The sequence below is a fragment of the Eschscholzia californica genome, unplaced genomic scaffold (genome assembly GCF_041429995.1).
Source record: "Eschscholzia californica isolate CP2 unplaced genomic scaffold, dmEscCali1.0.p SCAF_5, whole genome shotgun sequence".
In the NCBI taxonomy this organism is placed as follows: Eukaryota; Viridiplantae; Streptophyta; class Magnoliopsida; order Ranunculales; family Papaveraceae; genus Eschscholzia; species Eschscholzia californica.
Window position 1 is genome coordinate 33854133 of NW_028238472.1, and position 24023 is coordinate 33878155.

The following is a 24023-nucleotide window of genomic DNA, read 5'->3' on the forward strand; positions in this document are numbered from 1 at the left end:
AAATTGAAGAAACGGTTCTCGAAAAGAAAATTATGAGAAAAGAGGAGGGTTCTCGAATGAAACGATATTTGAAAAAACGAGTTTCGAGAGCAAGATTTCTTTAATATTTAAAAAAAAAAACATTTAACAAATAATAACAGATTATAGGATTCTTATTTGTTCCCAAACAAACCAAAAAATATTACTTGGATTCATGAATCCGCGGATTCATTATTCTGTCACCTAAACACACCATTAGTTTAGCCAGCTCCAACTATGTGTGTCTCAAAAAGATCTCAATCTTAGAACTTCTCATAGTTTGAAGTTTCAAAATCAAATAGATTCTTTTCTTAGCAGAATTATTGTATTCCAAGGGTCCACGGGTTTACGACCCAAAATAAAATTCAAAAAGTGATTAAGGTCCAATCTTCCTAGAAAATAAGATTTTAGTCCTTTTTCCTTTTGGAAGAAACATTGTTGATACATAATGTGTTATGTATGACAAATATAAACAAAATAGTTAATTCTTATTTGACCCCCTACTTTGTGACCAGCTTCCTTTATGACCCCCTGTTCTCCGTAAATTCAAATATGGCCCCTTGTTCTCGTCTCGTGTGGCCTGGTTTCCAGACAAAACCAGACCGGTTTCGTCTGGAAACCAGTGCTCCGACGAAGGGATCCTCCCATTCGCCGGAGCTTTAGAGAGAGTAGAAAGGAGAGAGGGAGGGAGAATAAAGAGGATTTTGGGGCTTGTTTTCATTTTCTTTACATAAAAGGTTATAATGGGTATTATGGTTAAATAGAAATGATAGAGATCTGTTTTTTCTATAGAGATAGGTCAATTTGGACTAAATATCCATTATAATTATTATTTGGGCTTTAAATCCTATATAAATATTAGAGTGGACTAAATGTGTGTTGGGTGTAGATTTTTGGACATTTCAATTAAAATTCGTAAGGAACTCAACAATGAGTTTCTCATGCAATTAATAGTTAAGCACATTTATAGCAAAAAAATATGGTATTGGAAAAACAGGCAAGCCTTTAGTCTAACTAATACCGATAAATAGTAGAACAACATGTTTCTCACATTCTATCTTTTCTCTACAAGTCATGATTTTATCGACTCTTATTATCATCTCTGCACCTTCAACTGGAGAAAGCAAAACAACTTGTTTAACTTTAAATACTTTCGATCTCACTAGCTTCTGCATATCTCGTACCTGCCCAGGAGTGCAAAGAAATGGCTCAATGTGTGCTAAACCAAGGCCTCATAGAGCTTGAGAATCCTGTATCATCCAAATCTCCGAGTCGAAGAACCAGATGACTTAGATTGCTAAGCAAAGCTCGCGATTTTCTAGATTGCTTTTCGAATACTTATTTGGTTAAGCTGAAACATTTATCGGATCTCGAAAAACCAGAAATTTTGATTGGTTATATTATGGGTCATTTAAATCATGATCGATAGTCAGAGTTGTTAACCATTATGTCTGGGCAGGAAGTTTTCCACAGACTAACTAACTAATATTCCAAATTATATTTTATTACTTATTTTCAAAATATTATATAAATTTATGATTAATTATTATTACTAAAAGAAGAAATGCCTATATAATTAAAGGAAAACTATTTACCAAAATAATAGATTTATAATTATGGTTGATTTCTTGTAAAAAGTTTGCTAAAAGTATTTATTATGTATTAATTGGTAACAAATTACTTAAGAAGTCAAATGCTTTTATCAAGTCAAATGGAAGATCGGGCAATTATACTATCAGCTCGATGTATTTATTATGATTAGTATAAGATGGCCTCTAACAAAATCCGGCAATTATACGATCAGCTCGATGTATACCTGCGACACTCGGGATATACTAACTATAACAACGATGTAAACTGAAACCTTATATGAAAGATGAACACAACACCCAGAACAAAACTCTTTCATTGGATCTGGAAATGCTGCACTAACAACCTACCAACCAGGGACAAGATAGCTAAATATATCGGTAACAACTATAAATGTGCATATTGTGATTATAATGAAACAATAAACCATGATCTTTTACATTGTAACTACGCCAAACAGATTTGGTTCCACTTTCATATTCGCTCTGACTGCATAACCAATATTATGGACTGGATCTTTAGATGGAAAGATATTGACGAGGATTTATCTACACTTTACGCTTATATACTTTGGGTTATATGGTAGGTAAGATATGATAAATGCTTCTCGAAGAAATGTCAAACTCTTATGCCGGTTATAACTCGAACCACATAAACCAAAAGTATATTGTTTTGCCTAGAAGACAAAACCAAACTCATGAGTTATTTTAGAACCATGTCAGAAGTCCTGAGTTATCTTGAAATCAAGTCAAAAATCATGAATTATCAAGAAATCAAGTCAGAAGTCTCGAAGGTCAAGTCAAAGAGTTCATATTGCTAACGAAGGTTTGTCCGCTTTCAGACTCGTGAAGTACCATCATAACCCTGAAATGAAGTCGTTGAATCTACAAGACATACATCCAACTGTTGGTACTGTTACTGGCATGAGAATGTCTTAAGGAGAGATAATTTAATATCGTCTTGACTTGATTTACTTTATCTCTATTTCGGCTTTGTCTGAATGAAAGTTTACTGTTAGACAGTAAAATTGTCAATCTCTCTAAGAATTAACGAATGACCTATTCTGGTATGAGTGCAAGTAGAAAATCTGTGATAATACAGATATAATGAAACTAAAAAATATAGTCAGGCTATTTTATTTCAACTAAGAGCAGAAACTCAGCCTTAAGAACAAAACCAAAGAATGTGACGACTCGAATCGAATCACGGAAAAAATAGAATAAGAAGGTGGTCGAGAGGTTTATAATGTATCAACGTAGGCAGAAACAAAACAAGTACTTTCAAGTCAAATAGGGCTAGCCTAAATTTCTAATACGAAAAATTCAAAATAGCTTTAGTATTCAAGACAATGACCAGTCAACGGTTTTTCTTGATACAATATTGGGTGATGGGACATAAGGTCCAAAAAAATATGGTCAAAATAAGGGAGAAGCCCGAGTTAGAATACGAATAAGCGACAGGTCCAAAAAGTCAGGGTTGGATTGAAAAAAAGTGATATTAGCAAACTTTTCCGCCAAAAAAATTATCTATTCTAATACATAAAAAGTGTTACAGTAGCCTATTTATCTTTATACATTACATAATATACAGTGTAATACTTCATATTTCTCTGATGCGTAGTACATTTCCAAATGCCTTTTCCTTCATCTGGCATTTTGCACAGTGCATGAATCTGTGCAAAGTACATTCCCAAATGTCCTTCTATTTATCAAATATTTTACACAAGGCATAAATCTGTTCTCGCTACATTTTCGAGTGTCATATATGTGCAAAATCTAATGTTTTTCGCCTTTCATAGTTCACATGCGCTTGATACAACCCATGTGTGTCAGACATAACCCATGAGCACCTAGCATGACCAATGTGAGTCCGACAGAAAGCCATGTACAATACATGTAGTTTACATTCTTACCATTTCAGATGTGATATTATGACACTCAATCTAATTCTAACATGACATTTCAACACCCAAATCTAACATTATAAAGTGATTTTTTTTATTGTGACAAGAAGTTTTTAAAGAGATGTCCTTCAAACAAGATGACAATGCTATCATTTATATATACACTACAAGCAAAATGGGTCTAAAAACAAAACAAAGTTGCAGTTGTATCAGATACAACTAACTAATCGAAGATTACTTATGTTCAGAGAGGTCCTTCTTTTAGATACACTTAAATCAATTTGCCTAAGAATCAACATTTCGAAGGTATCATTGTTATCTTTTTTTTTGAGTTTGTCTTTGTACACACTAATTTCTTCATCCGAGTGTAAATCTTTCTCATCTTGAATCATAATTGTAGCTAGTAATTTGTCGGAGCATCGTTGTAATTAAAACATCTAGTCTTGCACGTAAAAAGTTTGAGATGCATATAAATAATAATATAACAATTCTGAATAAATCTAATCTGAAACACAATGAAGTACCTTTAGTCTTATATGCGTAATACAAGTAGTAAACTTTTAGTAGGTTTTTCGACGACAAACATCATCCAACACATGAAAGTAAGAAGTCAGTGGCGGATCCAAAAAATTTGTATTATGTTGCCACTTTTTAGTTATAATAGATAGTACAAAAAATCACAATTAATCAAAGAGTAAAGAGCTATACTACCAATCTATACTAACATTACTCAAAGGAATGTCTTATAATTGACATGTTAGAAAATGTTGAAGTGTTGTTCAAATTGATGATCTTTATGTACGTTATTGACACTCTCAATCGAATTAGTTGTCACTAATTCGTGAGTTGTTTTGACTTCAGTCTCAACATACATTATTAAGCTTTATAGACACTTGAATTACTTAAAAAAACTGAAGTAGAAAATATTGTAGAACTTTAATCTTGTAAAAAAAATCATCACAACTAACTTCTTTATGGGAACACAAAAGAAAGGAGGAGAATATAAAGTTAAATGAGAAAAAAAAATTCAAAAAATAAATAAAAGTAAAAGAGAATGATAACGAGGTCATAAACATAATACGGATGCAACTAACTAGTTCTAATAGAGTTTGAATGAAACCCAAACACAAAAGGAGATCGAATTTGAATGTACAAGAAATGTGGAACGGGGGAGGGCACTAAAGAGAAAGATCTCAGAAATCAGGGGTCAAAATGAAACACTCTAGACAAAAACAAAATAAAGCTTATATGATGAAGATGAGATTTGAACCTCAAACCTCTCTGGTTGTAACTTTCACATCTACTATCTTGGAAACATAGGTCTTATGATAATTATAATATTGCATTTGTATTATTAGTTAAGAAAACAAGTACAGATCCTGTGTGGGTCCACCCATGTTAGAAGTAAAAAACACATATGGAGATTTTGGCAGTAACCCCACTTTTATGTCGATATTAGGATTACACCTCCGTTTTTTTACTTTTGATTTACACCCCCAGGTGGACGGAAACTGTTAACTTTTAGTTAAACGCCAGTTGTGCGAATCACACATGTGAATCATGACAAAAATGCCCTTATTTAGGATTTTAACATCGATCCCCACTTTTATATCGATATTAGGAATACCCCCCCATTTTTTTTAAAAACTTTTGAGTTACACCTCCCACTTAGATGGAAAATGTTTGCTTATAGTTAAATGTCAGTTGTGCAATCACACATGTGAATCAGGACAAAAATGTTGTTAGTTACATTTTAATTTCCATCCCAATATCTTTTTATTTCTTTCATTAATCAACTTAATCAATCACATACAATAATTCTTCTTCATCGACTGCCACCACCATCATCATGATAGTCTTCATCTTCTCCGACCTACACAACCACTGCAAAAATCTTCATCTTCACAAACCAACAAAATTGTCCGAAAAATGAGATTGAAAAGCAACAAATTGACCCAATAAAATATGATTTGTGTTAGAAGTATGGTGTATACGAAGATTTGCACAAAACCTGATATTTACAACTAAAAAATTTCAAAAGAATCATGGACTAATACACTGTAAGGCAGTTAAAGAAGTTCTTAGGTAACTACATATAACAAACGATTACATACTCATGTACAGAAATTCTGGTTACCTAGAGGCTTGTGAATATTCTTATACAGACTTTGCAGGTTATAAAGATGGTTTGAAATCTACTTCAGGTTATATTTTCATGCTTGCAAGAGGTCAATGTCTTGGAGGAGTGTCAAGCAATCACTGATTACATCATCAACTACGGAAGCATAATATGTTGATTGTTTCGAGACTACTCAACATGATGTATGGTTGAAGAGCTTTTTTAGTCAACTGTCTATAGTACACTCAAATCACAGACTAATGAATATCTCTTACGATAATGCTAATGTTGTGAGATTTGTGGAGGATGATAATCCGTCTAAAATGATCAAGTATATTATGATCAATATCTTTGTGCTAGAGATGAAGTTTGAGAAGGTCTTATTGTAATTCTTCACATTTTAGTCAACTCACGACTATAAACATAAACTAAAAGGTACCTGCCTAAGGTTTATAAGGAACTTACCACTCACGGGAGTTGTAGAGTCATTTGTTTGAGTTTATTAGTTGGAGTAACTGTTATTTTTTTATGATTTCAATAAAATGTTATCTTTGTGACAAAATTTTATCAATGCATTATGAATAAAGTTTTGCACGTGCATCACATGCATAAAGTTGTAGCCCAATGAGATTTACACATGCTCTGCATGTAATATAGGCTAAACATAATAGTGCACCATGTTTTAAAAGACTTCATCTAGGATAGTTGGCGATGGTTATTCACGTATCGGATGCATTACAATAGCACAATGACACGCACATGTTGTTGCATGAAGTTTGGACAATAATAGGATCACATAAATAAGTTGTGTTTCCCATAATGCAGCATAGTAATAACCACATTAAAGTATAAGGATGACTCGAAAATATTAAAGGTACTAGCATTGAGACCATGAAACGACCCCTTGCATCAAAATGAATGTATTGTGTCTTCATGATCCGATGTTAGTGACATTCTTTGACTTGGATGAAGGACTTCATGAATATCTCAGAAAACACTAATGAACCAAATTGCTATTCTTAAAGTTTAGGTGAACGCCTGTTTTCTAATTTTGAAAATCTAATTGTTAGTTTTTAAAATCAGCTATGTTTATATTTGATCAAGTGGGAGAATGTAAGATATTTGAATATTAAGTAATATAGATTTTATTTTCCCCCTACTTAAATAAACAATATTTGGTCAAATACAAACAATATTTGATGGACCTTGATTTTTGGTTGTTGCAAAAGTAAAATGAGATAAAAGTTTAACCAAGTATAATAGTTGGTTTCCTAATGTAGCTTAACTTCTTGGTGAGTTGACAATTCACTATTGGTTGGTACATGTCCACTATCCTCCACTTCCCGTAATATGTAAGGATTTGGGAATTTTAGATTTTCTTTATAAGAGAAGGGAAGTCCCACCTTTCACCCGTACAAGTAAAAGTCTGAAACCCCTTTTGAGATGCTGAAAGTGGAAAGAAAAAAGCGAGGACTTCTTTTGACTACTATTGTTTGTTTTCACATAGAAGGAAAGAGCTCAAGACTATTGGATTGTTATTTACATCTTCTTTTTAATTGGATTATTATTTACCTATTCTCATCAGACCAAAAGATATGTGATTTATGTTTATTCTTTATCCTATTTTTTTTGAATCATAAATATGGACATCTTCTAGTGCAAGATCCTACTGATTTCAAGTGAAAAAATAAGGTGTTAATCAATCATGAAATTGCAACCAGCTGAACCTATTTCTAAAATAACTGTTTTAGTATAAGATAGGGAATGCTTTAAAATAAAAGGTGATTAGGATGATTCAAATGATGTTAGGTATGACACAGTACATCATCATAGTTAAATATGATGTATAATTATATATATATATATATATATATATATGATCAAACATACTTTAAATAAATAGTCGAATAGGATAAGAAAAAGACTCAGATAGAGAAAAAATACGCACTAGTTTAATTATTATATATATATATGTGTGAATTATCGCATTGTTTATTCTTTTCTCTGAATTTATACTCAACAACGTGTTCACATGTTTCGGCAAAGTACTAAGATTTTTATTGTGCTCTCTACATTACATTCTAACTATCTTTCTAATGGAAAGTGATAACACGTCTCTGAGGAGCTGAAATCACGAGGAGTCAAAAGAGTCGGACTATTGACGAGAAGTTAGACCGTGAATTGTACTTGTTTATGGGCATTGCCAACGTTCTTAGACTTTACCTACGAGGTAAATGGAACACATGTCAACATATGTCCTTAAGACACCGGAGCGGTGCCACCGAAAAGGACTCCGACGGTTTAGTCAGTAAACTTGAGTAAGAAATGACAAATAAAAAAAATAGTCTCTAAGGTATAACTATCAAAAGGATTGGTTAGAATACGGCGTGACTCTTAGAGTGGTCAGAACTTGATTTCTACAGGTTATGTTGACTAGGTCGAGTTGATTAGCGATCAAGTGATCGTAAAGCTGACTAGCGTGCAAGTGTTACTGGCCTATACCTCACTGGGCGCGCCAAAGCAACAAACAAAGTAATCTATGTAATGTTCGTTAGGAGAGTTGTTGAAAGTGTCCTGAACATAGGTTGATATCGCACCCGGTTTGCGACCCGCCATCCCGCTTACAAGTTTTGGACCCGTTAGCGGAGCTGATTACTGAGACATGGCTGATATGCGAAGTAGAGCTCTAAGGCAGAGCTGGACGCCGAGATACAACTGGAATGGGACCAGAGCTTATGTCGGTTGTAGACGGCAAAATGTCTACGTGTCGAATAGTCTAACAGTCAACCGGTTGACGGTCACAAATCTTGTCGGGTCGGATGCTACGGGAACCGGCTACGTGTCGAAAAGAACCTGCACTCAAAAAGAGACAAAAGATCGTTAAGCTTCTGGGACACCGGGATGGTGCCGGTCTAAGGGGGCTCCGACGGTCAAGTCAGATTCTCGGTCAAATAAAATAAGAAAATCAAAGAAGGCAGTAGAGGAGTAACTGTCATCAAAGTACTTAGGTGTCATGGCTCGTGGAGTTGTCGGAACAGGTCTCCATGGTAATGATACACTTACTGTAATAAGGATAAGGAGGGTGATGGTACTGGTATCGTAGCGATAACCTCCTGGTCGTAAGTGGGTTTTGTAGTGAACTGCTGGTCGTAAATGAGTCTTGCAATAAGCCTTTGGTTGTAAATGGATCGAACGATGAGGATCTGTAGATGGACGATGTTGATACGCCTAACTTTTTATTGCTAGATGAATAACGCAGAAAAGGTGGTAGTCGTATGGTGTGGATACGGCTAGCTCGTTATTACTAGAAGATGGTGAAGGAGTTGAAGGAGATGTCCTTCGACCAAGGTGACAATGCGAACAATTTGTCGGATAGGACAATTGATGTGGAAGATCATCAAGTCCGATTGATTTAGGGATCGTAGAGTTGTAGCTAGAGACCAATTACGATCGTCGAATTACGGAGTAATTCGCGGCTAACTTCGATCGGATCCTACAACGGGTTACACATAAGAGTGACAAATTGATCTAGGATATGACTAGTGGGAGTGAGATATAATCATGGGAGTGTCCCATAAACATATCTCATAGGCCTAAAAGGGAATTAGGCAAAGATAGTACAAAAGGGCCAAAAACAGGGTTTTTGGGCCTAGACCGGTTCGGGTACTTCTAGGACTCGGATTGGGCTAAATTTTGGAGGGTTAGTTGCTGATATAATAAACATTATATCTGCCAATTTTCGTGGTGTTTGGGCACCTCCTCCTTAGGGAATTGAGAAAATACCAATAGTTGCTATTTTCGACTATTTCCCTAAATCTTATTCTAAAGGGTGTTTTAGGAAACCTAAAAGGAGGTGGATTCTTATTAGGGTTCTATATAAACACTCTTAGGGCAGAGAATAAGGTGTGGAATTTCTCTCTAAGCTTTCTTACTCTACCACATCAAGTAGAGAGAGGAGAAAGTGAGCTAATTCCCATTAACTATCTATCTAGTCAAGAAGAAAGGAGTTCTTCTTCCAACCACCATTGGTGTGCTAGCTATACAACAAGGTGGGAGATCAATTTGTTTGCTCGTGTCCCAAGTAGAGGAGCTACACTTGAAGCTCTTGGTCTTCTCATAAGCAATTGGAAAGGTTCGAGGGAAAACTAGCGAACAAGGTATTTATCTTTCTAGTTTTAATTAATGATTATCATAGGTTTATGCATGTGATCCTGGGAATACTAGTGTAGACATTAGATGTCTTAATTCCGCTATAAACACTAGTAGAAGGGTGTAAAACCCAACAGTGGCGTCAGAGCCTCTTGCAATTAGCCTATCTTATCTAAGTTTTGGACCAATTCCATGCTTTCCTAGATAGATTATTGTGTCAAAAGATTTCAAAATTTGTTCTTGAAAAGAGTTTCAAAACCTAAAATTTTGATCCAAATTGGTTTGATTAAAAGAGTTGTTTTTAAGTTTTTGGAAACTTGTGAAAAACAAAATTTGGAAACTTAGAATTGTTCTAAAAAGAATTTGAAATATTTAGAAGTGTTTCAAATTTTGGAAAAAGCAATTTAAAATTGCAACAAAAAAAAAAAAAGGGGAGACTATTGAGTTTTTTAGAAACTCAATAGGTCCGGCCAGGAAGCTTCCTGGCCGGACCAGTAGCCTGGAGGATGCGTCTGGTAGACGCGTCCCAGATTACTGATGGACGCGTCTGAGGACGCGTCCAGCTGCTCCAGGTCGCGTCTTCCAGACGCGACCAGTAGCTTAACCAGGACGCGTCTTCCAGACGCGTCCAGTAGCTACTACCAGACGCGTCTTGGAGATGCGTCTGGGGTCCTGGGTGTCTCGGACTATGTCCGAGACACCTAGTGCTGGTCCGGTCCAGCACCAGATGCGTCTAGGACGCGTCTGGTGCTTGGACTAGCGTCCTGGCTCCGGCCAGGACGAGATCAGGCCTATTGGCCTCGGCTCGGACATGCCTGCCCTATGGGCCTTGCCATATCCAGACCTTGTCCAAGCCCTTTTGTGGGCTTGGGCCGGGACTTGTCTAGGACTTGTCCTGGGTCTTTTCAAGGCTTTTCGGACCACGAAAAGGGACCACTATTCGAGTGGGAGTTTTATCCAAATTTTCTCCCAAAATTTCAATCCAAATATTTCCGAAATTAACCCGGGCCATTCAAGGCCCAAACGGAATTTCTCTTTAAAATCAAATTTTAAAATCAAACCAAGACACACCATTAGTCTAATCTTTTGATGTAGACTTAAGGTGCGTACATGACATACGGATGTCGACAAAAGTATCTCCCGGATATACATGCATATATAATTGATAGCCTTGAAATATATTATATGATTGCATGTGATGTGAATGCGGAAACTAGTATGGCCATAGAATTTATTTCTTATTCTTGTTTTGAGCACGGATGGGTGCATGTTTTGTAATAATTTTAATTTCAAGTTTACACGATCTGCGAATCGTTTGAGTCTTGTAATTAGAGTTTAGGGTTTATGAGTCCATTGATGAAACTCAAGGAAGAAATCCAAAGGCGAGTGGGAGAAATCAATGGAGGTTCAAAGACGGAGATCTAGACGAACTAAAAGGCGAAACAAGAAGCAAACCAAAGGAGATTAGATCTTCTAGGTTAGGGGCCATACTAGGATCCATATGTGCTTGATTTACTTTCTCGCGTGCATTTACTTACTTATTTACGCTTTATGTCGTGGATGTTAGTTAGGCTAATTAGTTCACTAAAACGAACGCCAGACTAGCGTAAAAGTCCCTAAAAGTAATTTTGAGTACAGTGCCTATCCAAATTAAGACACTCCTTGCGCCCTTGTTCGAGGAAGGTGGGTCGGCCTTCGCAGAGTACCTCCTCTACCTTGGGACATTGCGGGTAGGCCTATAGAAGAGGCCTACATGTCTAAATGGTTCTACTCAACGAGATCAGCAAGAGAGTCTTGGATACTCGAGGCAAAAGGATGGATTTTAAACTAAACATGTAATCCATCAACCGAGAATCATATAGTATGATCAGTGAAAGTATTCACTCACCTAAATCAATGGGAATTAAGGGCAGGGCCCTAGTCCGCTTAATCCTTGAGAGATGGGATCTTGGAATCGCATTATTCATCTAGGGACACGTTTTATCTTGAATAATGTGGCAAAAACTTAGGACTTTTTGCAAAAATTATCGAATGTAATACTTAGCAAAATCCTTTTTCTGTTTCATGTAGTTTTACTATGGCAAAAATCAATCATTTCAACCTATGTTCAATCCTTGATGAGGACAAATTGAACATGGATAACTTCCTTGATTGGGAAAAGAGATTGAGAAGTGTTCTCAAATCTACAAACAAAGAAAGCGTACTGGATACCCCTATTCCAAAAATAACTGCGAACTCAAAGGATGAGGAACAAAAGCAGGCCAAAAGTATCCGGATGAAATCAATTTCAGTAACTTGCCTTATGTTGGCAACCATGGAGCCTAATCTTCAAAAGAGATTCAGGAAAATGGATGCGCATACAATCATCCGTCGATTAAGGGACATGTCCCGAAACAAATCACGGTTGAGGAAGTACGGAACTTCTAAGGCAATCCAGAGAGGCATTGGAATGTCTGAATCAAAGAAAGAACTTCAACTGATTCAGAAGAACAAAAGGAAAAAGGAAGGAACTCACGATTCCGACCAAGGTATCTATGTTATCGAAGTTAACTTAGCAAATACATTTGATTCTCAATCCTGGGTATTCGATACCGGATGTGGTGCTCATATCATTTATGATGTGCAGGGCCTTAAGGGAATCAAGTTTTTATCTGGAAGGGAGCTTGTCCTACGAGTAGCAAATAGAGCAACGGTTGCTGCGAAAGCTGTAGGAACTTTCAGTCTACCTCTAGAAACTGGTCTAGTTTTAGAACTTCATAATTGCTATTATGTACCTTCTATTTCTAGAAACATTATCTCTGTCTCAGAATTAGACAAAGAGGGATATCACCTATTAATAAAAAACCAGCGTTGTTCTTTATACAAAGGTGAAATGTTTTATACCAGTGCTAAGCTATACAACGGTCTCTATATTACGAATATTGAGAACGAAGTCTTCAACATAGAAACCAATAGGCTACGGTCAGATGATTCAAATCCAAGTTACCTTTGGCATTGTCGTTTGGGTCACATTAACATGACACGCATGAAGAAGCTCCATGAACATGGACTTCTAGGTTCGTATAATTTAGAATCATATGACACATGCAAATCATGTTTAATGGGTAAAATGACGAGGTCTTCTTTTAAAGGAAAAGGAGACCGAGCCAAAGAACCCTTGGAACTCATACATACGGATGTATGCGGACCAATGAGTTCTCCAGCGAGAGGTAACTATGGCTACTTCATCACGTTCACGGATGACTTCACTCGTTATGGTTACATATACTTGATGAGGCATAAGTCCGAATCGTTTGACATGTTCAAACAATTTCAGAACGAAGTAGAGAATCAACTTGGCAAGAAAATAAAAGCCATCTGATCCGATCGAGGTGGTGAATATTTGAGTCAAGAATTTGACGATCATCTTAGGAGTTGTGGTATAATATCTCAACTCACTCCGCCAGGAACACCCCAGATGAATGGTGTTTCTGAAAGGAGAAATCGCACCTTGTTAGACATGGTTCGATCTATGATGAGTTTAGCAAATCTTCCAAACACGTTCTGGGGGTATGCTCTAGAAACGGCTGCTTTCACACTTAACCGAGCTCCGTCAAAAGCTGTAGAAAAGACGCCATATGAGTTATGGTTTGGAAAGATTCCAAAGCTGTCTTTTCTCAAAGTTTGGGGATGCGAAGTTTATGTAAAACGCTTACAAGGAGACAAACTCGCACCTAAATCAGACAAATGTCTCTTTGTGGGCTATCCAAAAGAGACAAGGGGTTACTACTTCTACCACGAATCTGAGAACAAAGTGTTTGTTGCTCGAGATGGTGTCTTCCTTGAAAAGGAATTCCTTTCCAAACAGACAAGTGGGAGAAATGTAGATATCGATGAAATTCGATATGAGCAACAAATAAACACAGATATAGAAATATCAAGAGGTTTAGCGGCTCCTATCTATACACAAAGTATGGAAGAGGAAAATGAGGTCGAGAGAGTACCTCCCGCTCAAGTCGAATTAAATTCGCAGGAGACATCTCAACTAGTTGAGAACACTCCAAAAGTTGCTCAGGCCCTTCGTAGATCTCAAAGGCTCCAGGAATTATCTCAGAAAACAAATATCCTACTGTTAGAAGATAATGAGCCGAGTACCTACAACCAAGCTATGACGAGCCCCGACTCCGAAAAATGGCTAAAAGCCATGAGATCGGAAATGGATTCCATGTCAGAAAATCAAGTATGGAACTTGATCAATTTGCCCGATGGAGCAAAACCAATCGGATGCAAATGGGTTTTCAAAGTAAAAACTGACAAGGATGGAAACGTTAGCGTTTTCAAAGCTAGACTCGTGGCAAAAGGATACAAACAGATTCATGGCATAGACTATGATGAAACCTTTTCATCTGTCGCAATGCTTAAATCCATTCGGATCATTCTAGCAATTGCAGCTCATTATGATTATGAGATTTGGCAAATGGATGTCAAAACCGCCTTCCTGAACGGACACTTGGAAGAGGATGTGTACATGACACAACCCGAAGGTTTTGTAGATTCCAAAAATGCTGGAAAAGTTTGCAAGCTTAAGAAATCCATTTATGGACTCAAGCAAGCAAGCCGGAGTTGGAATCTTCGATTCGACGAGAAAATCAAAGAATTTGGATTTCTCAAGAATGCAGAAGAATCTTGTGTTTACAAGAAGGTTAGTGGGAGCGACCTAGTTTTCTTAGTCCTTTATGTCGATGACATATTAATCATAGGAAACAATATTCCGATGTTGGAATCAGTTTAAGACTGGCTTCGGAAATGCTTCTCTATGAAGGACTTAGGGGAAGCAGAATACATATTGGGAATCAAGATCTATAGAGATAGATCAAGGAGGATGATCGGACTTAGTCAACAAACTTATATAGATAAGATTCTTCAACGGTTCTAGATGACAAACTCCAAAAGAGGATTCCTTCCTATGTCACATGGTATGGTGCTTAGCAAAGATCAGTGTCCTAAGAGTCCTGATGAGCTAGCACACATGATGAAAGTACCCTATGCTTCGGCAATAGGATCAATCATGTACGCCATGATCTGCACTCGCCCAGACGTCTCATATGCTTTGAGCATGTGTAGCCGTTACCAATCAAATCCAGGCCAAGCGCACTGGCACGCCGCCAAGAATATCCTAAAGTACCTGAAAAGGACTAAGGATCATTTCCTGGTATATGGCGGGGAAGATACACTAAAAGTTGTAGGCCATGTGGATGCAAGCTTTCAAACGGATAGAGACGACTTCAAATCACAATCTGGGTTCGTCTACTGTCTGAATGGAGGAGCGGTATGTTAGAAAAGTTCCAAGCAGAGCACAGTTGCAGACTCTACCACTGAAGCAGAATACCTAGCGGCCTCGGAAGCTGCAAAGGAAGGAGTTTGGATCAAGAAGTTCCTGATAGAACTTGGTGTCGTACCTGGCATGGAAGAGGGCGTGACTCTCTATTGTGACAACAACGGAGCTATAGCCCAAGCCAAGGAACCAAGAGCGCACCAAAAATCCAAACATATCCAAAGGAAGTACCACTTGATTAGAGAAATCATAGAAAGAAAAGATGTGGTAATTTGCAAGGTTCATACGGATGATAACGTTGCAGATCCGTTAACCAAACCGTTACCTCAGCCCAAACATGATTCACACATGAGGGACATTGGTATAAAGCGCATTGGGGAATGGCAACAAATGTAATTTGGATTCATAATAGAGTTTATGTACCTAATTACTTACATTCGATAAATAAAATAAAAGAAATTTTATTTTGTCCTTAAAATTTGGTTTGGTATTTTAAGAGACAGTCCACACGATAAAGAAAACGCTCCGAGTAGGCTTGTCAGATACGTGATCTGATGAATGAAACCCTACTAAGTGAACTTGGAGTGATTCATTATCAATTCCCTAGTCCAGGTCATTGCATGGACAACAATGACTCACGAAGACTAGTACGGGAGTCGATGGGATAGCGCAGTTTCATGGGCTACAGGAATAGTGTATTCGATTCGACTACGTGAGTGCATAATAGGGATTCTACGCTGGAATAACCCTCAACGTGAGAAGTTCATCCAAAGAATGATGAAATCGTCAAACTTCTCACAAAGACAAGATTGAAGAGATTCCTCAAAACATGAGTGCTCAGCTCATCTTATGTAAGGAATGTCTAACTTTGGTTCCGTTAAACGCCGCGCCATAAAAGGAGGTTATAAAGGCGGATACTGGGAAGGACAGGATAGACATGAAGTTGAGTGGGAGCGCAAGAATGGATTATGTCCTCCTAACCATGTTAGGGTACAGTGTCCTCGGGCCACTTGACGAGCAACAACTGAAAATGCATGGCCGTGCTCAAATGGATTAAAAGTTGATCATTTGTTTTGACAGTTGTACTCGAGATCAAGAAAGTCTGAATGACGTGATGTATCAGATGGGATACTAAGTGACATGGGAATCAAGCATTGTACTTGTTCTAAGTCCAAGTGGGAGTCTGAAGGAGTTGAAGGAAATGTCCTTCGACCAAGGTGACAATGCGAACAATTTGTCGGATAGGACAATTGATGTGGAAGATCATCAAGTCCGATTGATTTAGGGATCGTAGAGTTGTAGCTAGAGACCAACTACGATCGTCGAATTACGGAGTAATTCGCGGCTAACTTCGATCGGATCCTACAACGGGTTACACATAAGAGTGACAAATTGATCTAGGATATGACTAGTGGGAGTGAGATATAATCATGGGAGTGTCCCATAAACATATCTCATAGGCCTAAAAGGGAATTAGGCAAAGATAGTACAAAAGGGCCAAAAACAGGGTTTTTGGGCCTAGACCGGTTCGGGTACTTCTAGGACTCGGATTGGGCTGAATTTTGGAGGGTTAGTTGCTGATATAATAAACATTATATCTGCCAATTTTCGTGGTTTTTGGGCACCTCCTCCTTAGGGAATTGAGAAAATACCAATAGTTGCTATTTTCGACTATTTCCCTAAATCTTATTCTAAAGGGTGTTTTAGGAAACCTAAAAGGAGGTGGATTCTTATTAGGGTTCTATATAAACACTCTTAGGGCAGAGAATAAGGTGTGGAATTTCTCTCTAAGCTTTCTTACTCTACCACATCAAGTAGAGAGGAGAAAGTGAGCTAATTCCCATTAACTATCTATCTAGTCAAGAAGAAAGGAGTTCTTCTTCCAACCACCATTGGTGTGCTAGCTATACAACAAGGTGGGAGATCAATTTATTTGCTCGTGTCCCAAGTAGAGGAGCTACACTTGAAGCTCTTGGTCTTCTCATAAGCAATTGGAAAGGTTCGAGGGAAAACTAGCGAACAAGGTATTTATCTTTCTAGTTTTAATTAATGATTATCATAGGTTTATGCATGTGATCCTGGGAATACTAGTGTAGACATTAGATGTCTTAATTCCGCTATAAACACTAGTAGAAGGGTGTAAAACCCAACAGATGGATCAGACCTTGAAGATAGGGGATGCAGTAAGGAGCTGGTTGTATGTGAATGGGGTTGATACCTCCAGCTTGTTACTGTTGGATTCGTGATTATGAAGCTCCTATCTCCCAACTTCTAAGGTGATAAGTCAGAGACTTTGGAAGGATGTGAATCTCTTTGATGCTTATCAGAGAGTATGTGAGTTGAGAGAAGATGAAGAAGACCAGATTGCTATTGTCGGATGTTGGATGATCTAGTTTGAGTGTAGGCTCTTGTATTTATAGTGGCAGAGGTGGGGGGGGGGGTAGTCATGATGACGACCAGCCGGTAACTGATGAATTTATTCCGTGACGCTACTTATGGGAGGTGATTAAGGGATAAGGGATCTGATAGATTGTCCATCAGATGAGTGTTAGGATATCTTTAGGGACGGCCAAGAGATTACTGCGTGTGCAATAAGCTACTGGTCAGTAACGTCTGTCTTTAAGTAGTAGATATGAAATGTTTACCGCCAGTGTGGTAATGGGTCGCGCAACATCTCTTTAGCCGTAGGATAGCTTGGTACTCATGGGTGGCTATCGTGTAACACGTACAGGATATGCTTTATATCGTACGGGCACGGATTCGGTGGCCAGACTAGTGATTGGGGCATTACCGGGCTTTGTTACGGGCCTCATCATTTGCACCCAGCTTATTATCGTGCCTCGCGGATTTTATCCTTGCGAAGCGATTGCATACGTATTTTATAGGCACCTCGTTAGGCGAATATTTGCCATTACAATTTGCCCCCCACTCTCTAAGTTCGTATGCGGAGTTGGAGAGTAGTGAGGTGCGACCATGCCAGAGGAAGAGTGCGCGTCTCGATCATATTTTATCGGTGGGAATGTCACCTTGTATCATGGCGATTGCCGCTTTGAGATGAAGTGTCTCGTTCGAGTTTTTGAGGTGTTGAGTACGGTATCCTGAGAGACGCGTTCAAAAGAGGACTTCGGAGGCGGGCCTTGAAGCCCGAAAAAGTTCACGGAGAGGGGCGATAGTGCGCTGGATGGATGCCCGTAGCATCGACGCCAGAGTGGATGAGCGCCGAGAACGTCTGACGCGTGGCGTTTGCTGGTCATTCCGCTGGATGGATGCCCGTAGCATCGGTGCCGGAGTGGATGAGCGCCTAGAACGTCTGTCGCGTGGCGTTTGTTGGTCGTCTGGGGGACGACCAGCGCGCCATGTGGTGGCCGCTGGTGGTCACGCAGACGCGTACCACGTGGTGTCGTCGGTGTCTTGTGCGTCCTTGAGACGATCTGCTCCCTTTTGATGAATTCAAGTGTCCCGGAGACGCCTAACTCGATTTTGTGTTCGTCCCATAAACATCTAACGCTCCACTGTCCATTTTCGACCTGTCAGCGCGTTTTCGAGAGGCCCTGGAGACTCCTTGTTGCGTCTTGAACGCTGACGCGATGTTGTCCGTGATTGTGTTGTGTTTGGGAGTATTCACCATCTAACCACTTCTCGTAATGACTACTGAAGCATGGTGGTCAAAATCATCCGTGTAGGGGCATCCTTAGCTGGAAGAAGGTGCCTTGGTTTGGACCTTATAAAAGGGGTGGTGTCCATTATTTTACTTACCATTTGGAACTTGAAGAGAGAGAGATTTTAGAGATTCTTCACTTGTGATCATGTATTTTTCTTTCTCCTGTTTGGTTTTGTTGAGTTCTTTGATTGTGATTCTAGTTGTTCTTGAACTGTTGTTCGATTGATATTGAATATTGATAGTGTGTGATCTTTAAACTAGTTTCCTTATTTGTTGGAATGTGTTATTGAGATTTTATACCTTGAGCTTGTTATTGCTAGGTCCGATACCTTGAGCGAGTTACTGCTGGGCTAGATACCTTGACTGAGTTGCTGCTAGACTCGATCCCTTAAGCGAGTTGCTGCTAGGCTCGATACCTTGAGTGAGTTGCTGTTATGCTTGATATCTTGAGTGAGTTACTGCTAGGCTCAGTACCTTGACCGAGTTACTGTTAGACTCGATACCTTGAGTGAGTTACTGTTAGGCTCGATATCTTGAGTGAGTTATCGCTGGGCTTGTTAGATATTTATGTTTGTTTAAATGCACACCTCAAGCTAATTACTACTATAATTCTTTGACCTAAAAGCTTTTGTCGTGTTTTAGTCTTAGTCGTTGTAGGGTTTGAAACCTTGTCCATTTGCCCTACAAACTTCGCCTTTCGGGATGAGTCACCATCAACACGGTAGTTCTTCTAGCCCAACTCTTGCGCCAGAGCCTTCCGAATTCCGGCGGAAGATGGTGCACGAACGCGCATCCTTGAAGCGCTTATCTCAAAACCTGACATCACCCATCACAGAGGACGGACTGCAGGATATTCGATTTATGTTAAATATTCCCGAATCCATAGAATTTAGACTTCTACAGGCCGACGGGCTAGTGTTGGGGTTTGTACGTATTTAATACTACTAATCATCTAAGTAACGTTGTAAGCGGAATCTCAAACATCATATGTTTAACCCTAGCTAACTAGAATCATATGCATGAACTAATAATGAACTAGAAACTGAAAGTAAAATACCTGGATTCGCTTTCCCAAGAACTAGATTCCAATGACTTTATCTTGAAGAAGATAAGAGCTCCAATTGTCAGTCCTCTACTTGAGACACCGAGTAAGTGACTTGATCTCCCTTCTTTGTTGTCTGCTAGGACTCCATTGAAGGTTGAGAAGAAGAATCCTTTCCTCTTTTGACTAATTAGACAGATTGAAAGTTTTTTCTCTAAACCTTCTCTCTCCACTTAGCTGTATATTGTGAGAGAGAAGTTGTTTTCTCTTGAGAAAAATCCAACCTTTTTCTGAACTTAATGACCTTTATATAGAGAAGCCCTAATAAGAGTCTCACTCAAATTAGGTTTCAATAAGAGTCCCAGAAAAGATAAACTCATCAAAACCCTATCTGATTAGAAATTAGGGTTTCCCCTAATATTGGTATGGCCGGCAACTTAATCCCATTAATGGGCTTGGCCTGGCCGGCACACTCCCAACTATGGCCGGTTCCGATCAACCCATTACTGGGCTTGATCTGGTCGGCCCATAAGTGGGTTTTCCACTTTTCGGGCTTCTCTTTCGAGCCTGATTCTTTCTATCTTTTGGCACTATTTGACTAGATCATATCCATCTATAGGCAAGCTCCCACTAGTCAACTCTCTTCGATCAAGCCACCACTCTTTCGTGTAACCCGTTGAAGGATCTGGTCCATGTTAGTCGCGGATTACCGAAGTAACCCGACGATCGTATACGGCTTCTAGCTAAGCATTACGACCCCTAATTGGACCGGACTAGATGATCTTCCGGATAAAGTCATCGTTATCCTAACTGACAAATTGGGCGCATTGCCACTTTGGTCGAAGGACACACCTTCGGAAGGACATCTCCTTCAGACCGCAAAGATATATCCTTCAGCTAGTTGATGAAGATCATGGCGGGTGGACCACGTTTTACATGATTCCCTTCTTCATAGGGTCTAGGTTTCCCGTCTTCCGCTTGGTGCATGGGGTTTTAGATCACTACGAGATAGCTCATTCACAACTCATGCCTGGCGCGTGGAGGCTTCTACTATGCTTGGACGTGTTGGCTACCTACACAACGTAAAGCTTTTGGCTAGCGATGTTATTCGTTTCTATCACTTGACGAGTTACTCTAGGGATTATGGTCGTTATGGTTTCAAGTTACGAAAACTTGGTGCCTACTTAAGGTGATTGGGATATTTCCACCTCATATAAGGTGTGTGTGTGTGTGTGTGTGTCGGGGGGAGGGGAGGTGATATTACACCCACTTGCACCATTTTCTTTACATCCACCACACGTAACACCAGTTTTCAAAAAAAGTAACTGGAAGGCTTACAGCCTGACATGTTCCTTACAAGTACACAATTTTATTTCTATCATCCACATATAATTCTGGTTTTTAAGAATCACTTATCCCAGTGCGACAAGAAATTCTAATGAGAAGAAATATTGGAATATGTGGTCCATCATCTAATTTTAGTCCTAAAAACATATTCGAGGTGGCTACAACGGTGGGCGTGAAGGTGACTATGGTGGCTACAAATTTATAAAAACATAATTTGGATCTTTCCAATGACAGCCCATAGGAGTTGAAATAAGAGGGGATTTGGGCTAGAGTTGTAGAAGGAAACAAACTAAAGGATCTATTCAGCTCAGTTAAAAAACTCTGAAACTTCAAAGAACTAAGGTAGTTGGTTGCTTTATTGTCCTATAAAAGTGAGCGCCCAAATCTGACTCAACGTCTAAATTGAGTCAAGTCAGATTTCAGGCTGTGTTTATTTTCTGACTCCGCCGAATGGTTGATGTTGGTCGATTTTCAAACGATTGATTCAAATGATTCACATCTAGACAAGTCAGATTAAGAAAAGAAAACACCACATAAGACTAATTAAACAAGTAATGGTCTCTGGTCTCCAGCCTCTGAGACTTTTTTATAGTTTTATATAACATTTATCACAAGTAACATCTGTCTTATAGTTTTCATCTTTAGGAGCAAATATCTCTGATTACTCAAAGATCTCTTTTATGTTCTAACATCTTCATCAAACATATATAGATATAGTTGGGAACACAAGCCCTTAAAATGGAAGAACATGCCAATTTGACTTTACCGACTGACCATTTCAACGTTGGTATGATCGTTTTGCTGTAGTTGAGAGGAAACAAATTTTCGGAGTCCAAGAGTCCTCCATCAACCACAATATTTTGTCCAGTGATGCAACTTGACTCGTCAGATGCAAGAAATAGGGCTGCCTCTGATATATCCTTAGACTTCATAACTATCTCTTTCAGGTTCACTCGAGCTGACATGTGAGCTTCAACAAGCCCTGGGTCCAATCTTAACCATTTCAACCCTGGGACGGAACAAGTCAATGGAGTTGCAATTGCGAAAGGAGAAACACAGTTTACTCTGATCCCATACATCCCTAGCTCGCGAGAAGCCGAACGGACCACACCTAAAATTGCGTGCTTAGAAGCAGTGTAAACAACTGGGCCTAACCCACCTCGACTAGCTGATGCACTCGCTGTGCATATGATTGACCCACGGATTTTTCGTGCAACCATAGCACGGGCTGCGTGCTTTATGACAGCAGCACCACCACAAACATTGATTGCCATTACGTTGTCTAATGCATCTAAGTGCATCTCAAAAACACTAAGCATGGGTCCTAAAATCCCAGCATTGCTATATACAATGTCAAGAGTACCATACTTGTCTAGGGCATACGCAACCATCTCCTCTACTTGTTTTTCGTCCCTAACGTCGCAATGAATGTAGCAAGCTTTGTCTACACCAATGGAGGCCACTACTTCATTACCCAATTCATCTTGGACGTCTGCAATCACAACCAACGCACCATTCTCTACGAATAACCTCGCCGCTGCTTCACCTATTCCACCGGCTGCCCCTGTGATAATGGCCACTTTGCCTTCCAACCTATTACGTAGTTACAAGTACAAGAGAGTGGGAGAGTTATATAGAGAAAACAATGTTAGTACTTGATCAAGAATACATGGTTTTAGTTTGATATTAGCATGTTCAAGGTTTCAAATATATGCATCTAAACTTGTCATAGTCAAGTAAATATTTTAAGAAAAGAGATTGTAATATTCTATACCCATCTATCTAAATGAAAATATGAATGGGATTATAGGGGTACGCCTTCAATGCAATTGTCATCTAGGGTTACCACCTGAGACAACTCGAGTCTTGGTAACTTTAATGAGAAATTCTATTCATCCCTCCATTTTGGTACCTCCTCTAGCCCTCCGCCGATGTGGCAACATATCACTTGAATTTGGAGCAATTGGAGAGAGAACGGTGAGAAATATATTCCAGTGATACGTTGCCACATCGGAGGAGGGTAGAGGGAGGGAAAAACCTAGCCAGTTCAATACATGTATAAACCAACATGGCCCAACAACATCTTTGGGTCCGGTCACTTAATGGGGTTTGTTTAAGATTCATAACTCAAGGTAGTTATTAGCCCATGATCCTTTTGCTTAAAAAAATAACAATTAATAATCAGAATTTGGCATTTATCTGTCCCAGATATTGTAAAATAATCCTAATATAATTAGTCAAACCCAGATTATGAAATGGATCAAATTGATTAAAAAAAGCCTTGTTAAATCAAGTAAAATTCAGGAAAAAAAAATTTATGTAGTGAGAATTGCACTAACTACCTTGAGTTATGAATCTTAAACAAACCCCATTAAGATACCGGACCCAAAGATGGTTGTTCGGCCATCTCTGTTTATACATGTATTGAACTGGCTAGGTTTGTACTTACAGACCTACTCTTTCAGTAGTGGATACATACATCATTATGTGTTTGAGATCTGGTTAGTTTAGGCTTTGGGGAAGATTGTGTACATGAGTTTGAGTTCTTGACTGATGGAAATGAATGAGAGAGAGAGAGAGAGAGAGAGAGAGAGAGAGAGAGAGAGAGAGAGAGAGATTGTTAATTACCTGAGTTTGGACATGACTCAGGAGATCAATCCCCCTTGTGAACCGGATGGCCTTGATGAAAGAAGAAGAAGAAGAAGAAGAGAAGGATGTCTCTTCTCTCACAGGACAATTTGTGATATAATAAGAGGGGGTTTCTGTTCCCAAGGCATTAATTTTTTCAACTATTCCCGTAGAGGCATTGAAATCAATAAGATTTCTTATAGTAAATGGCAAGTATTGCAATATTAAGATCATGGTAGTTTTATTGGACCA

The 24023-nt window shown here is 38.8% G+C and overlaps 1 protein-coding gene across 1 annotated transcript; it reads right to left on the reverse strand.

Annotated features, from left to right (window-relative positions):
• Nucleotides 1-21686: 21686 nt before the first annotated feature.
• Nucleotides 21687-23991, reverse strand: LOC147538751 (short-chain dehydrogenase reductase 3b-like). The gene is made up of 2 exons (XM_086643343.1): nucleotides 23772-23991; nucleotides 21687-22736 (listed from the first exon to the last, which is right to left on the reverse strand). The coding sequence occupies exons 1-2, from the start codon at nucleotides 23783-23785 to the stop codon at nucleotides 21809-21811; spliced, it is 942 nt and encodes a 313-aa protein (XP_086499469.1). The 5' UTR covers nucleotides 23786-23991; the 3' UTR covers nucleotides 21687-21808.
• Nucleotides 23992-24023: the final 32 nt, after the last annotated feature.